Raw genomic sequence first — 17,276 nt, 5'->3', positions numbered from 1 at the left:
CTTTCAATAGGTTACCGCGTGGGGGTGGGGGTAGGGGGTTTAAGGAGATTCAGGAGGGGCATGATTAGAGCAAAAGGTTTGGCTGTTGAATAGCAGGTGTTAAAGGCTTGGGGGTTTTAATACCATAGCAAGTTCTGTACTGGTCAGTGTTGTCATGTAACTGTCAGAAAAGAGTTAATTCAGTTTGACACCATTGATTAAAGCATAGTATTTAGGATGAAGTGGTAGTTCCTCTCTACCCTTTACTGGTCTTTACTTTAGAGAACTAAGGTTGATGTTAAACATTGCATTTTAAATGTGCTAGACTATACTACATGGAAAAGATTACCACTGTAATGAGAGGGATCAGAGTGGTATGAAAAACAGAAGAAGAATGTGGGGATTTAACTTGAAGAGGAGTTTTGGTGCAACATTAAATAAAATCCAAACTTACACTATGGTCAGTGAAGTCCTGCACTGCCTTATTAACTCTGTTTATCTCTTAAGCCTCACCTCATGCCATTGTCTTTTATATTTTAGCTATATAGTTTTCTTTCAGTTCCTGAAACGTCCCATATTCTTGCGTTAGAGTCCTATAAGTATGCTGTTTCTTTTGCCTGGAATATTCTTCTCCCTTTCTGATCCTGACGTCTCAGTTTAATGTTGCTTTCTTAGGGTGGCTTTTATGGATGCCCCCTCCCCCATGTAATGTAGGTTCCCACCCCCATTTTTTTTCATTGTCTCGTTCCCTTGTTTGCTTTCTTCATAACTCTTAACAGAATAGAATAATGTTATCTGTTTACTTTTTTTAGTATTCTACTCTAGAACGTATCGCCACAAAAGCAGAGATTGCATCTATTTTGTTTGCATTTTCACTTAAGTTCCTAGCCAAAGTGCCTGGCACATAGTATTTGCACAGTGAATTTCAGTTGAATGAATAAATGGCATAGTAGTTAACCAGTTCTACAAATAATTTTGAAAGAGTTGTTATAAGAAACATATCATTGATCTGTTTTTTATGGCTCTAAAGAGCAATTAGAAGAAAACAGGTTGTAGCTCAGAGGTTAAAGAGTTTTCTCTCCTGGATGGGTTCAAGGATAGCCTCAACAATCATTTAGGTGCTTATAAGAATGTGTGTACCTTGAATGTATGTTGGTGATGTTTTAGTGAGAGTTGTAAATGAACTTCTTTACAAATACAGAAAGGGAAACAAAGTAAGGAGTAAATATAGGAATCAGATGGATGATGGTAAAAATATCATTATTGGTGAGGCCTAGTGGTGTAGCATCATAATAATTCCCCCAAAGTAGTTTTGAAGTTACCTAGTTATCATTTTTGAACAACTACAGGTCTTCCTATTGAGGACAGACTTTTTATGATGTGAATGAAAGCAGACTAGAAAACCCCTTCTGTGTTGATAGACAAATCTGAGAGAGAGAGAGAGAGAGCAAGCCTGGAAGGGATTATTTATGCCAAGCATGCACCTTACTCTTTCCTGATCTCAGTAATCAGATATGTCCTAGCGAAGGACAGTTTAATAGAAGTGCTTATTTCCATTTGACAACACAAAGCCATGGAAATGGTATTCCTCCATACATATATAATTTTTAAAAATTTTTTCATTCAACCAGTTTATTTTTGAGGACCACTTATGTCCTAGACACTCTGTGCTAACTTGTTGGAAAAAGCAATAATCAAAGAAGATACAGGCCCTGCCTTCTTGAAGTTTGTACTGTTGTGGGAGAAACAAACATTACTTATACAAATAAATGTAGCATTTTCGCTGTAATAAGTACTCCAAATGAGAGATGTGTAGCACTGTGACAGCATATAATAGGATAATTTGTAAGTTTTTTGTGTGTCAGTAGTAATTGAAGCTCTGAGAGAGAATGAAATTAAGGGGAGGCTGAAGTGTGGGACATGATGTGAGCATCAGTGATCAGTTGCAGCCTTTAATGACCTGGTCAAAGAGAAGAACCTAACAGAGGAGACTGACTTCCCTCCCTATACTTTCTTCTTTTCTGTCTTCCTTCTGGGCTTTTTTATTCAGTTTATGGTCAACCAGGGATGTGGCCATTCTGGGGGAGAGGAGGTGGTGATAGAGATAGCCTAAAGTGAGTCCTTCAAAAACCACTGCTAATACCAGCCACTTCTTCACGGTGTATTCTTCTGTGACACTGGGAGCTAATTTACTCTTTGCCCCCTGGGTAGTCTGAAATATGTAAAAATAATAATACATCAGATATTTTATCTCCAAGACCCCTCTGCACCCTAAGCTGAAAATAAACACTTTCTGTTCTCTTTCCCATCATAAATTATACCCAATTATGTTGCACTGTAGAGCTCACCAGAGATTATATGTTGAGTCTAAGTGGTAGAATATGGATACTCCAACTAAACTGTCACTGACATTAAAAAAATTCCATGTTTGTATAAGCCATCTCTATCAGATTCTTAGGGAAATATTAAAGATCCTTGTTCTTTATTTCATTAGTTATGATCTAAATAAATGGAATTCTCTATTAAGTTGAACTCCAAGGAAATGAAAATTCTCAAATATTCCTGGTTTTTCACTCTACTAGATGTCAGCCATGGCAATCTGATTTCCTATCCTCAGAGCAGTTATCTTAAGCAAAATGATGTTTCCAGAGTCACGTTCCTGTGGTCAGAGATTGTTGTAGAGACCAGAAGGAAGAATGATAGTTCCGGAAAACCTTGGTTTCCATAGCCCCTCTGGGGTGCCAGGCAGTCTATGCCAGGGTCACCCATCTTGTCTTCTTTTCAATTCAGAACCAACCAGAATGAGAGACCACATTCTCTTTTTTCTCTGATTAACTTAAATTGAATGATGTGGCTTGCATTTGTGGCCATCTCCTCTTCCTGATACTGCCCTAACGAATTAAGGGACTTATCATACAGATGAACGAAATCATGAATGTCCTGGGGATGTGCAGCCTTATAAGAATGAGAATGAGGCTGGGCCAGCTGTGCACACATAGTTCCTTCTTTCATTCTCACCAGCTGGGTCAGGCAGTGCAAAATAGGCTAGCTTCTTGTGACTTGTTATTTCTCAGATGGTTTTCTTATCTCCTGGGAAAAACAAATTGTCCTTTTCATTCATATTTGTTAGTTTCTTTGATTTATCACCATTTAAAACATGATACTTTGATAAAGAGTGAGTCACAAATACATTTATGTTACCTTTCTGGAACCAAGTTGGTTGCTAGGATATGAATGAAGATTGTGATATAAAGGTTCCATTAAAATTATTTTGTATATTGGACCATTTTTACATTAATATATAAATATCTAAGCAGTAAGATACTTCCTAAAAAGCCCAATTGGTTGTATTATCATATAACACCATTTATAAGATTAGGTTGTAAACCCTCATTTATTCCCTTTGAATTAAATGTATAAGAATATATGTATATATATATATATGTAATTTTGTTGTGAATATTCTGTACTTTTTAATTTTATCAACTTTTTTGGATTGATAGCCTTTGTGGTGATATTTTTATTGATTTCTTTACCTTTCCATATTGGTTATTCTCAGTAGCAATGGAAAATAGTTACCACTACATGTCAGCCCACAAAACATTCTTCAACTGTTACCATTTCTGAATTCATTCTGAGGTCTTAGGAGAGGCTCACTCCAAAGCCTAGGAAATATTTCTAAATTTTCAGTAAATATACTTCTGTAGTTGTGATATTAGACAAGGGTTTTCTTTAAGTCCTTTAGTACACTCTAATAGAATTGCTGATGTTAACATCATTGAAAGTTCTGTCTTGCTGCTGCAAAGAGTTTGAAAATCTTGAAAATTGTATATTGCTATATTAGTTATCTTTTCTAGTGCTATATTTAAAAGACTTATTAAAAAATGCCTTGTGAGACCATATAAGTCTTCATATTAAGCATAACCCCAGTAAGTATTCAGAAAAATGACATTTAATGAAAATTGAACATTTTAAAAATCATTGTTTTTTTCTTACCTCAAATGACTCAACCTCATCTCCTTTTAAAAAGCCAAAGGGCTTATTAAGCGACTGTTGTCTCTAAAGATCAAGTGTTGTTTCTGAATGTGTAGGAATAAGATACTGCTTTGGAGTTCATATCCCCTCCAGCATTGCTGTTGCATCCTGTTATGTTAGAATTGAGAAGAGATAACTGTTATTAAAGTTCTTATCTCAAACATTTATAATAAACTAGAAGTAGATAGCCCAACATAACACATTTAAGTTTTATTTTAAACACAGAAAAGTTGTGGATTTATTATAGTGAACTTACTAAGTTATAAGACTTATTGAATAGAAAAAAGACTGGATAATTCCATCTGATTACTTGAAATTAGATGTCTATTTGGAAAACATTTATTCTGCAGTTATTAAGAAATGTGAAGAAAAACTTGCCTCTAGAGCTTAATAAGCAAGAACTAAAAAGATACTGTTACCTGAACCATAGATTATAACCTTGTTAAACATGTTCATGTGTGTTTATAATTATGGTTAGCATAATTAATGATCTTTAACAAATAATCTGTTTTATCTTGTGTTTTTAATATCTTATATTGCAATGCTCCCAAGCTGTGGAATGAAGTTGGAAACCCTTTCAAAATAGGACATTTTCCTGGATTGTACATATTATATATACTGATGAATCCTAAAGTGTGCTTTAACTTTCTTTAATTTTTATGATAATAAAGACAGATACATTTGTAAGGTTTTTCTATTGTAATTATAAATGAAAACTTGGGTCCATTACAATTTAGTTCTCTTGGCTTTATCTAGAATAAAAATATACTTCAACCCTTTTATATTTGTTAATTTAGTATTTCATGTTTTATGTAGTTTTGGAGCTCCTTTAAGATAGTTACTAAATACTTGCTAATATTGTATTAATGGGAAACATTTCTATAACTGGACATTTGAGTTTTGGGATTTTCGTTGTTGTTAAGGAAAAGTAACCAGACATCAGTAATTGTTCAGGTAGTAATTGATGCAGTGTGCTAGTATTTTCTACAGATCCCTTCTTTTATTACAGATCTCCACAGGATAAAAGAACACTTCTCGTGAATTGTCAGAATAAGAGTCTTTCACAGTCTTTTGAAAATCTTCTTGATGAACCTGCGTATGGTTTAATACAAGTATGTTTCTTAATCTATTTTGTATTAATCTGTTAATCCGACACCATTATTTCATATACCTCCTACCTCTCACTTTCTCAGAGATTATACAGAACAAGGCAAGTGTCTCTGTGTGTAAACTTCATGGAACTCTTCTCTAATTTTTTAGAAATAATATGTTTTGTATTATTTGTAAGACTCAGAAGCTTCCTTGGTTCTTAGTTACTCTTAGGGCAATTTTTCCCTTTATTGTAATACTGAAATTGGACATTGGTAGATTTTTATTATCATAGCTTTTACTGATTAGGTGCAAGATCACTGGGTAAGCCACTTTGAATTCATTAATGATACATTTAGTTGAAAATATGGTTTGAATTTTTATTTTCAATTTTAAGTAGGTTCATTTGGGTCATGATAATCTAATTCCCACTAAAGTATTTGACTGTATTCTTATATTTGGCTAAAAATATGCACTCAACACCGGCAGAAATAAAGTTGTTATTTTTCACTCAGATTTTTATGTAAACAAATGAAATGGTTGTTTATTCACTTATTCACTCAACAAATGTTTGAGTACTTACTCTCTCCCAGGTGGTCTCTTCTTGGTTCTGAAGATAACAAGATAAAAGGGGAACTTTTTAGGAAGGAGGACAAGATAGCTAGACACTGATTAAGTAAAAAAATTAGGGAATAGTTTTTATTGTGAGAATAATCATTAAAAGATAGACCTTAAAAAAGTAACTGCTTTTGCTAAGTATGAATAAGTAGGCAGTTTGGGATTTAGAAGTAACCCTAGCAATAGAAAAACCTTTTGCTGTTTTCCAGGGCAGCACTTTCTAGAACAAATTACACTCATTGGTATGATTTATTAATCATATAAGTAGATTAAAATGTCAGCTAATATTTAAATATTGTGAGCTTTAAAACTTAGCTATCGAATATTTTCTCTTGGACTAGTGTGGCTCTGCACACTTCAAGAAATATTTTTTTTATGTTTGTTTTGTTTTGTTTTGTTATGTTAGTCACCATACAGTACATCATTAGTTAAGAAGTATTTTTTTTGTGAAGGCAGGACCGCTAGACAGAAGAAAGCTGTTGTGGGCCATTCATCAGTGGAAAGTAAGCACTGCATATATTTGTGATATATGCAGATTGAATAAAGCCTGCAAATCATTTGTTTATCTGCAATTCAATCAGTAGCATTACCTTGCTGTGTAATATTCTGTTTTAACTAAATGAAAAGATTGGCTTAGAAAATATAAATTTTTCTTCCCAGAAAAAAATTTTTTTTTAATAATCGTAGAACACTGTTTTAGTTCTGATTTCCCCACTTTAAAAATGTGGCCCTTTTGCCCATTGTAAGGTGTTTTTATTCCTTATTTGAATTAATAATGCTAATGTTTTTTTCTTACTACATAGAAAATTAAAAAGGATCCTTATACAGCAACTATGGTAGGATTTTCCAAAGTCACAAACTACATTTTTGATAGTTTGAGAGGCAGTGATCCCTCTACACATCAACGACCGCCTTCAGAAATGGCAGATTTTCTTAGTGATGCTATTCCAGGTTTAAAGATAAATCAACAAGAAGAACCAGGATTTGAAGTCATCACAAGAGTGAGTGAAGATTTATATTAACATAGCTCTTACATTTTAACAGGAGAAATGCTTTTTAAACATGTACTGAATGCAATAGAAATAGAAACTCAATTTTGGTTATATCTGCCTCTTAAAATCCTTATAATTTTTTTGCTAACGTATCTAACAACTAATACTTGTTTTCCCACCAAATTCTTTGGTGGTTCTTCATCGATTACTACTTATACTTTCTGTTTATGAAGTTGGATCTCTTTTCTTTGACTACTTTTTGATGATAATGAGCAGGTTGGTTGTTTGAGTGTATAGCAGCGAGTGAATAGTGACCCTTACATATTGTTCCTAGTTCTGTTCCTAATTTATGTGTTTTCTCAGTAAGGACCAGAGGCACCTAGTCAGGACACTACTCTAGGGCTTTTATGCTCATGTGAATCTTTTCTTTTTAAGTAAGGTGGATCTTGGCCCTGAATTATGGCAAATCTTTCAATATGCTCAACAAGACTTCTGAATTTGCTACAGTTCTAGGCTGTACATAGTTAAACTATTATAAATATCTAAATTGTAATACTTAAAGGGCTTATCTTGCAAATGGCATTTTAAATTACCAACATCTGTTAATTGAATAAAAAACTGTAGAAAATACCAAGTGGAGCTAATGGATCATGAATCAATTCTGAGAGCTACAAATTTTAATTTGGAAGAAAAGCTAATTTTAGAATATGATTAGTGGAATAATACTGTCTTTTTAAATAATACAGCATACCATTTAATTTGAAGGGTCTTGTATGGAATTTACATGTCAAATGTTTTGTACTTACGTAATTGAAACTCAAAATAGCGAATGTATTCCTGTCTCTGAATTTATAACCTTGTTATGTGTATGTTTACTAGGAAGGAAAATGTATGGAATGCTATTAAAGTTTATAAACTAAACATTGGAGAAATATAGGAAGATATTAGAAATGTTAAAACTCATGCCTGAGTAATAAATAGTATTTTAATTAGGGTTTTCATGTACCTTGATTTAATTTCACCAGTTAAAAGTGTACTCTTTATTGCTTATCTTCTTCTTTTAGATTGATTTGGGAGAACGACCTGTTGTTCAAAGGAGAGAGCCAGTATCGCTGGAAGAATGGACTAAGAACATTGATTCCGAAGGAAGAATTTTAAATGTAGATAATATGAAGCAGATGATATTTAGAGGGGTAAATACCTTAATATGGAGGATATTTGACACTTATGATATAGAAATTTTCTTTTTTGTGGGAGGTGTGGAGGTAGTCATGGAATGAACTTTTTGATGAATGATGCCTTAAAATCCCTGTAGGACAGTGTGAGGTCCTTGTTTTGTCCCTTAAGGTTGGTTGGGGACGTGGGGAGGGCATACCATTAAGCCTAGGGAAGAATAGTCTTCCTTACTTGCCGTTCTGTTGAAGGAGGCATGTATGTACCGTAGCTGTAGTTGCCTTATCTAATAAGGATTGGACTTAGAAAGACTAATTAGTCCTGCTGCCTTCTATATAATCTGTATATCCTGCATCGTTTAAGCTTTCTGGCAGCTGCTTAAATCTTCAGAGTCTGGAGGTAAAAAACAAGTTAGTTACTATTCACTAAATTGAGCTATTTTATGTATAAAATTATCTTTTAAATATTAGTCTCCCTGTATATTTATATGCAAGTTTTATGAACTTAAAGTATTGCGTTCTTTTTTACGAATGTGTTTAATATGCATGTTTTCTTTAGGGACTTAGTCATGCATTGAGAAAGCAAGCATGGAAATTTCTTTTGGGTTATTTTCCCTGGGACAGTACCAAGGAGGAAAGGACTCAATTACAAAAGCAAAAAACGTAAGTGAGGTCTTTTGTGTGTCCATCAAAGAAATTCAGATAACTCACCCATACAACTTAGTATAGAGCTTCTAGATGATTATTTTAAATAGATGAGGATATGTGAAAATAAATTTGTTTTCATCTATTTAACTGAAAAATTATGAGCTCTGTACTTATTCAGACTAGTCTTTTCAAACACTCACTGCGGTTGTGTTGGTGAATACGTAGAAAGATGGTAAAAAAATAAAATTGCACTTCCCTTGTAAAAACATTTTGCATACTTGAAAAATAACTAATTAGGTAGGGATTTTAAAATATATCATTCATATTTATTCATTTTTAAAATTTATTATGAAATTATAAAATGTCCCATAAGAAGTATATTTACCATTTAGGTTAATTACCTTTAAATTGTTTTCCTGGTGCTCTTGTAACATAAACTAGTCTTTCATTTTTTTTGGAAGACTGTTTCTATTTTTTTTTTTTTTTAAGATTTTATTTATTTATTTGACAGAGATAGAGACAGCCAGTGAGAGAGGGAGCACAAACAGGGGGAGTGGGAGAGGAAGAAGCAGGCTCATAGCAGAGGAGCCTGATGTGGGGCTCGATCCCATAACTCCGGGATCACGCCCTGAGCCGAAGGCAGACGCTCAACCGCTATGCCACCCAGGTGCCCCGACTGTTTCTATTTTTAAGTAATTTCTCAGACTTGTAAAGAAACTTAGACCAACTTTCCAGGTACCCTTCTTACTCCCACTTCATCAGTCTACCCTGTGATTTAAAGCTCACGCTGAGGGGTGCCTGGATGGCTCAGTCGTTAAGCGTCTGCCTTTGTTTTTTGTTTTAATAATAATTTTTTATTATGTTATGTTAGTCACCATACAGTATATCCTTAGTTTCTGGTGTAGTGTTCCATGATTCGTTATTTGCGTATAACACCCAGTACACCATGCAATATGTGTCCTCCTTAATACCCATCACTGGCCTATCCCAGTCCCCCACCCCCCTCCCCTCTGAAGTCCTCAGTTTGTTTCCCAGAGTCCACAGTCTCTCATGGTTCATTCCCTCTTCTGTTTACCCCCCCCTTCATTCTTTCCTTCCTTCTCCTACCGATCTTCCTATTTCTTATGTTCCATAAATGAGTGAAACCATATGATAATTGTCTTTCTCTGCTTGTCTTATTTCACTTAGCATAATCTCCTCCAGTCCTGTCCATGTGGCTGCAAATGCTGCAAATCAGAACGATCATTCTGATGGCTGAGTAATATTCCATTGTATATATGGACCACATCTTAATCCAGTCATCTGTTGAAGGGCATCTCGGCTCCTTCCACAATTTAGCTATTGTGGACAATGCTGCTATGAACATTGGGGTGCATATGGCCCTTCTCTTCACTGCAGCCACTTTGGAAAACAGTTGTGGAGGTCCCTTAAGAAGTTAAAAATTGAGCTACCCTATGATCCAGCAATTGCACTACTGGGTATTTACCTCAAAGATACAGATGTAGTGAAGCGTCTGCCTTTGGCTCAGGTCATGATCCCAGCGTTCTGGGATTGAGCCCTGCGTCGGGCTCCCTGTTCAGCAGGAAGCCTGCTTCTCCCTCTCCCACTCCCCTTGCTTGTGTTCCCTCTCTCGCTGCCTCTCTCTGTCAAATAAATTTAAAAAATCTTAAGAAAAAAAAAATCTCACGCAAAATCATTATGTGTATATTTAAACTTTCAGACAATCCTTTCTCTTTCAACATATTTGCCAATTCTTTTTTATTTTATTTTATTTGAGAAAGAGTGAGCGAGAGAGAGCACAAGCCAGGGGGGAGAGGCAGAGGGAGAACCAGACTTGGTTCTTGCTGAGCAGGGAGCCTGACGTGGGGCTTGATCCCAGGACCCTGGGATCATGACCTGAGCCAAAGGCAGATGCTTAGCTGACTGAGCCACCCAGGTGCCCCAATTGCCAGTTCTAAGACATTTCACATTAACAAGTTTGTGAATAAACTGGCTAGAAAATGGAAATCTTATGCCACATTAAAAAAAACCAGCAATTTGTAGATTTGTATTTGTAATTATTCAGAAGCTTAGTGATTAAAATATTTAATAACTAGAATAATTTTAGGTATCATATTAAGGATTGAGGTAAATGTTTTCTTAAAATCATACCTTAATTATTCTAGTAGTTTTAAACAAAGTTTATGGTATGTATAAGGTTATTTAATTTTTCCTTTGTTTTCACTTATGTATTGTAACTTTAAACATTTCACTATCATATTTATAACCTCACATCTCACTAGCATCATAAATGCTTTGATATATTGTTAATAGGAAAACCCAATCAGAATTTTTAAAAATCCCATGTTCATAGGTTTTTTTTTGGTATAAAATTGTTTTCTGTAGTGACGAATACTTCAGGATGAAACTACAGTGGAAATCTGTCAGTGAAGAACAAGAGAAGAGGAATTCGAGGTTAAGAGATTACAGAAGTCTTATCGGTAATTTTTTCCTAATTTTGGAAATGCATGAGAGGGGTCTATAATGAAGTCTTGATAAAATTTAAGAAGTGAAGATAATATGCAGAGATAGGGCTCAAAAGAGAGATCAGAATTGGAGAGTACATTAGAATGTGTTTGATGTTCTTGGTTTTTCCTTTTCCAATAGGAATATGAATTCAGTCAGTATAAGTACTGAAATATTTCATTGCCAGTTCCAAAATGTGAATTTAAAAAAGGTTTATTTGCTTATGAAATTAATTTCATCAAAAAATTATTGTCTCCATTATTACAAAAAGTTCGTTTTTATTAATAGAAAAATTAGGAACTATAGATCAGCAAAAAGAAAATAAAATTTAGCTTTGTTTCTGTCATCCAGAGATAATTATAATTAATAGACATTGGTTTATATCCCTCCAGACCATCTCTAAATATGCATATATTTCATTTTTTTAATAAATGACTTCAGATAATAAATTTTTGTCAGTGTTTGAGAATTGAATAACTCTTATCTAGGAATAACTATTTCATAAAAAAAGCGATGCTTGACAGAATTTTACATTAAAAGAATTAGACTTATTTCCAAAGAGTGAGTACTGGGTTATCAAGCTCTTATGATAAAGGCCAGGTTGGTATAAGTTATTGAAAGAATGCATATTTACTGCTCTCCGTGTCTCTAACTTTTTGTTGATAACCCCCGTTTTACAACAGAAAACTGAACCATTGAAAGCATAAATGACTTGTCCAAGATAACATGGTTAAGGGTAGTACCCGGTTTTGAGATTCTTAACTATCTTGTTAGCTAGCCTCTATATAATTTTAGGATAGCTTTGGATAGTAGTGGAACTTATTTTTAAAATTCTGATAATTGCTTTTGGATTTATTTATAGCTTCATAAATAAAGACAGGGGATGTTTTTACCACCATGTTCAGTACCACCTTCCCATGGAAGAGGAAAATCTCTAAATTATAGTTAGAAAGTGCAACATAGGGGCGCCTGGGTGGCTCAGTCGTTAAGCGTCTCCCTGTGGCTCAGGGCGTGATCCCAGAGTCCTGGAATCAAGCCCTGCATCAGGCTCCCCGCTCCGCTGGGAAGCCTGCTTCTTCCTCTCCTACTCCCCCTGCTTGTGTTTCCTTCCTCGCTGGCTGTCTCTCTCTCTCTGTCAAATAAATAAATAAAATCTTTAAAAAAAAACAACAACAAAGTGCAACATAGCCAGTTTGGTAGCTTTTTCTTTTATTTTTTTAAAGATTTTATTTATTTGAGAGAAAGAGCACAAGTGGGGGGGCTCAAGGAGGGAGAGGGAGAAGCAGACTCCCTACTGAGAAGGAGCCCAATGAGGGGCTCCATCCCAGGACCCTGGGATCATGACCTGAACTGAAGGCAGACACGTAAGTGACTAAGCCACCCAGGCACCACCCCTTTTTAAAAGATTTTTATTTTAGAGAGAGCAGGAGCAAGAGAGGAGTGGCAGGAGGAAAGAAAGAATCCTGAAGCAGACTTCCTGCTGAGCTCAGGGCCATTGTGGGGCTTGATCTCACACCCTGAGATCATGACCTGAGCCAAAATCAAGAGTCAGTCGCTTAACAAACTGAGCCATCCAGGGGCCCCAATTCGGTAGCATTTGTAGACTTATAAAGACAAATCATGAGTTTTTTAAAATTTAAATTCAATCAATTAACGTATAGTATATTAGTTTCAGAGGTAGAGTTCAGTGATTCATCAGTCTTATATAACACCCATTGCTCATTATATCACTTGCCCTCCTTAATGCCCGTCAGCCAGCTATCCCATCCCCCTGCCCCCCCCCAGCCACCCTCAGTTTGTGTCTTGTGATTAAGAGTCTCTGATGGTTTGTCTCCCTTTCTGATGTTGTCTTGTTTTTTTTCCCCTCCCAATGAGATCTTTTTGGTGATAGTACTTTTGATTGTAAAGTTCTTATTTATTCATGTAAGTATTCTCTATACCCAATGTGAGGCTTGAACTCATAAGCTTGAGATCAAGAGTTGGATGGTCCTCTAACTGATCCTGCCAGGTACCCCAGTACTTTTGATTGTAAAAGAACTTTATTTTTCTGAAAAATAAATTATACCAGAATAAACTGTTTCTTTCTTCGGGTTAAGGCAAAAGGTTGGGAATCTTGAGGCATGGGATTATGTGAAGTTTCCAATTGAAGTCTGCTCTTTTCACTTTCAATAGGGAAAATGGTAATGGACTTTTTTCTTTCTTGGACATAAGATATTTGAACTGGAAGGGATGTTACATATTAAGTAATTCAGTATTTTAAGCCTTTTCTTTTTCTTTTTTTAAAAGTTTTGATTTATTTATTCATTTAAGTAATCTCTACACCCAACGTGGGGCTCAAACTTATGACCAGAGATCAAAAGTTGCATGTTCCCCCTGACTGAGCCAGCCAGGCACCCCTCAAGCCTTTTCTTTCCACATGCTGTATCATCTTCCCTTTTTTTTTTTTTTTCTTTTAAATCAGGCAGCAGTGATAATGGCTCTGATATTCTCAATCTGTTTTGTGTCCTGTTCTCACTTTTCCAGGAATTTGGTGGGAAAATGTAGATGTTTTAAATCCCCATAATATAATTTGAATTGAGCCATACTTTAGTCCAGTTTTTTCATTGTTAGCAGATAACACAGTCATCTGTGTAGTTAGTTTCATAGCCCAGACTCATTCATAATTACATCTAATTCCTAATTCAGTAGCCTTTGAACTGTACCATGCTTTCTGTCAGTAGAAGTATATATAATAAGTTGGTTTTGAAACATTTTTTTTCTACAATAGTTTTTCTCAAAAGTATTTTTTAGGAAAGATTACCAGAAGCTTTTTTCTGTTTGTTTTCTTTGGTATAAATTTGCTTTACTAGAAAATACACAGGTAAGCTAAAGATCTTGTGGTTAGTGCCAAGAAGTTGGATTTTATTTTAAGTGTGAAGAGAAACTGTTGGATCATTTTAAGTAAGACCATTTTATTTATATTTTAAAATTAGTATTTCTGCTCTATGGAAAATGGATTGAATCAAGGTAAGAGTAGGAACAAGGAGACCAATAAGTGGGAACAACTATAAGCAAAAGATGATAGTAGTGGATATGTAGAGAAATAAATGCATTCAGCTTACATTTTGGTGATAGAATTGGTAAGACTTTTTTGGTGTAATGAATGTAGGGTATGAAGAGGAAAGAGAGAATTTAGGATGGGACTACATTTCTTGACTTGAGAAATTGGCCATTTGGTGGTTCCGTTTATGGAGATGAGGAGAATGGGTATGGTGAAATTGAATTAAGTGTTACTTATATATTCCTTAAGGTGAGACATACAAATGGAAAGTCAAGTGGCTAGTTGAATAGTCTGGAGCAGTCTGGTTAGGAGATACAAATTTGGGTATTATTAGTATAAATATCTATGGGAATAGATAACATCACCTGGGGGAAAAAAGAGGCAGATAAGAAGGCCCAGGAATCCCAGTCTTTAGAGTAGTGGTTCCTAACTTTGGCTGTATGCTAGAATCACCAGGAATCTTTTTGAAAATCACGTTCATTATTTTAAACATTCATACATTCATTCAATAAATATTTACTTAGTGCCTCTTATGTACTAGGCTCTGGGGATTTATTAGTGAACAAATAGACAAAATACTTACCCTCAAGGAGCTTTTATTCTTGTGGGGAAGAACAGATGGTAAACAAGATTAAGTAACTTTTGTGGCATGTTAGTGAGAAGTGCTAAATAGAAAAATAAGGCAGCCAAGATGGTTAGGAAGTTTATGTGTGATGTTGCAGTTTTAACTTGGGTGACCCGAGAAAGCTTTTACTGAAAAGGTGATATTCGAGTAGAAACTTAAAGGGGGAAGGCTGAGCTATGCCGGTATCCAGGTAAGGGGCATTCCAAGTAGAAAGGAATAATGTATGTTAGACTTGTTTTCACCCCAGGGTCTCTGCATGTTTGAAGTATAGCAGGGAGGTAAATGTGGTTATAATGAGTTGGAATAGAATACAGAAACGTATGAAGTCAGAGAAACAGTGGAGGAATAGGTACAGATCACATAGAGCCTTGTAGTTCATTGTAAAGACTTGAGCTTTTCCTCTGAGTGTGATGGAAAAGCCACTCGAGGATTTTCAGCAGGAGAGTTATATGATCTGACTTTTAAACAAATCACTCTGGCTTCTCTCTGGAGAATAGCTGTGGGGGGCAAGGGAGGGAATATAAAGATCATGTGAGGCTATTGCTCTAATTCAGGCGAGAGATGATGGTTTCTTGATACAGAGGGCTAGCAATTGAGTGACTGAGATTTGACTTGAAGAAACAGAGTGTATGCCATGCAGCTATCTGGACGAAGGGCATTCTGAGTGGAGGGGAACACCATGGTCTAGACTTGTTTCCGTCTCAGGGCCTCCATATGTTTGAAGAAGAGCAAGGAGGAGACCGGTGTGGCTGGAGTGAAGTGAATGGGAGGGGTGGTGTGGAGTGAATGGTTGGGAGAGCTCAGTGTTGGTTTCTGTATGCATTTTGAAAGCTTAACATATATATATATATGTGTGTGTGTGTGTGTGTGTGTGTGTTTATCAGTGTCAGACAAGAGAAGCAAAGACTCAAGAGTGACTCCCAGAGTTTTTAAAGTGAGTAACTGGAGGAATGGAGTTGTGGGTTTTTTATTAAGACATGGAAAACTATAAGAGAAGCAAATTTGGAAAGGAATATTTGGAACTTAGTTTTGGACGTGTTTAAGTGTGAGAATGCCTAATGGATGTCTCTATATTAATGTGTAGAGTAGGAGGTAGCTACATAGGGCTGGAATTCAGGGGAGAGATAGGGCTGGAGATAGAAATTTAGAGGTCATCAGCATATAGATGGTGGGGACTGGATGACACATTGCCAAAGGAGTGATGTATTTAGAAAAGTAGGGGTCCAAGAACTAAGCCCTGAGGTACTTTAACTTGTAAGTAGGAACAATTAGGAGAAATCTGCAAAAGAGACTCAGAAGAGAGCCAGAGAAAAAAGAGGAAATCCTGAGAGTTTGTCCTTGAAGTCGAGTGAAGAAAGTATTTACAGAAGGAGTGACTAGGATATCAAGTGAGCTGAAGACTTGGATTCACCATTGCACAAGGTAATAAGGAGATCACTGGAGATTTTGATTAGAAAGGAGTTTTAGTGGAGTGGTGGAAGTGACAACCTGATTGGAGTGAGTTTAGGAAGAAACAGGAGGAGTGGACTTGGAGACAATATATATAGCTCTTTTAAGAAGTTTTGCTCTAAACAGATGGAGACAAAATGGGCTGCCATTAGAGGGGAAAATGAGGTTAAGTAAGGTTTTTATGAAGATGAGAGAAACAACAGTATGGTTGAAAGCTAGGTGAGAATGGATCAAATAGGAAGAAAAACTCATGAAACTAGAGAGGGAGACAGGAATTAACTAGGGCAGTATCCTTGGGTAGCCACTAGAGGGTGGATGTCATGCACTTAGAGGAGGGGTTGGACTTCACCACCATCATGGAAGCTCATTTAGAGTGATAGGAGGAGAGAAGGGGACTGTGTGAATACAAATGCAGTTATGTGGTTAAAATAGCAAGATCCTGTGGAAGTTCTCCTTGGATAACTTCCGTTTTCTTAGAAATAGGAAGCAAGGTCCTTATCTGAGAGCTAGAGTTGGGAGGAGATATCATATTGGAGGCTTGAGGACAAAGGAGAAGATATAAAATAGATGAATGGGGACAAGGCATGGATGAACGAAATAAAGCACAACTGCCAGGCACATTAGGGGCCCAGTTGAGGTTAGTGATGGCGAATGTAAGATGGAGTCCGTTGGCATGGTTGTGTTTTCTTCAACTTCTTTAGCTATATCAAGTTAGATGGAGAGTTGGATTTAATGAGGGCTCTTTATTTTCTAAACTGTAAGTACTAATTTTCTTTCTAGATACAGTTTCTATACGTACTTTCCTTATAAAATACTTTACATATCATTTTTGATCCCTTTTTGTTTTCTGCCCGTCATGTCACTTCTAAATATACAAGAGGAAAGAAATGCAGATAATTCATGAGGGTACAAATAATTTTTACCATGTTTAAAACCCCTATTAAGGCAAATACTCTATATTGTCACTATGACTATGTCAGTTGTGCTTGAGTTAATAAAAAAATAAACTTACGTACCCATTTACCAACACTGATTTGAGAATGAAACATTTTGATGTTTTTCATTTTTTATTTTCATTTTTAAGATCTTATTTGAATGAGAGGATGAGCGGGGGCGGGGGGGGT

The 17,276-nt window shown here is 35.7% G+C and overlaps 1 protein-coding gene across 4 annotated transcripts in view; it reads left to right on the top strand.

The window, feature by feature from the left end:
- The window catches only part of TBC1D15 (TBC1 domain family member 15), a 76,519-nt gene that overhangs the window by 41,069 nt on the left and 18,174 nt on the right, over positions 1-17,276 (top strand). For 2 of the 4 annotated variants that reach the window (XM_057316421.1, XM_026500014.4), the window contains 6 exons: positions 5,024-5,126; positions 6,174-6,224; positions 6,525-6,722; positions 7,778-7,906; positions 8,445-8,548; positions 10,919-11,013. In XM_057316421.1, coding sequence (XP_057172404.1) covers positions 5,024-5,126; positions 6,174-6,224; positions 6,525-6,722; positions 7,778-7,906; positions 8,445-8,548; positions 10,919-11,013 — 680 coding nt within the window. The remainder of the gene's footprint in view (positions 1-5,023; positions 5,127-6,173; positions 6,225-6,524; positions 6,723-7,777; positions 7,907-8,444; positions 8,549-10,918; positions 11,014-17,276) is intronic. The other 2 variants (XM_057316422.1, XM_026500016.4) reach the window with 1 other exon arrangement.

The sequence above is a fragment of the Ursus arctos genome, unplaced genomic scaffold (assembly GCF_023065955.2).
Source record: "Ursus arctos isolate Adak ecotype North America unplaced genomic scaffold, UrsArc2.0 scaffold_21, whole genome shotgun sequence".
Taxonomy (NCBI): Eukaryota; Metazoa; Chordata; class Mammalia; order Carnivora; family Ursidae; genus Ursus; species Ursus arctos.
Note: the sequence above shows the minus strand (reverse complement) of the source record. Positions and strands in the feature narration are given on the sequence as shown.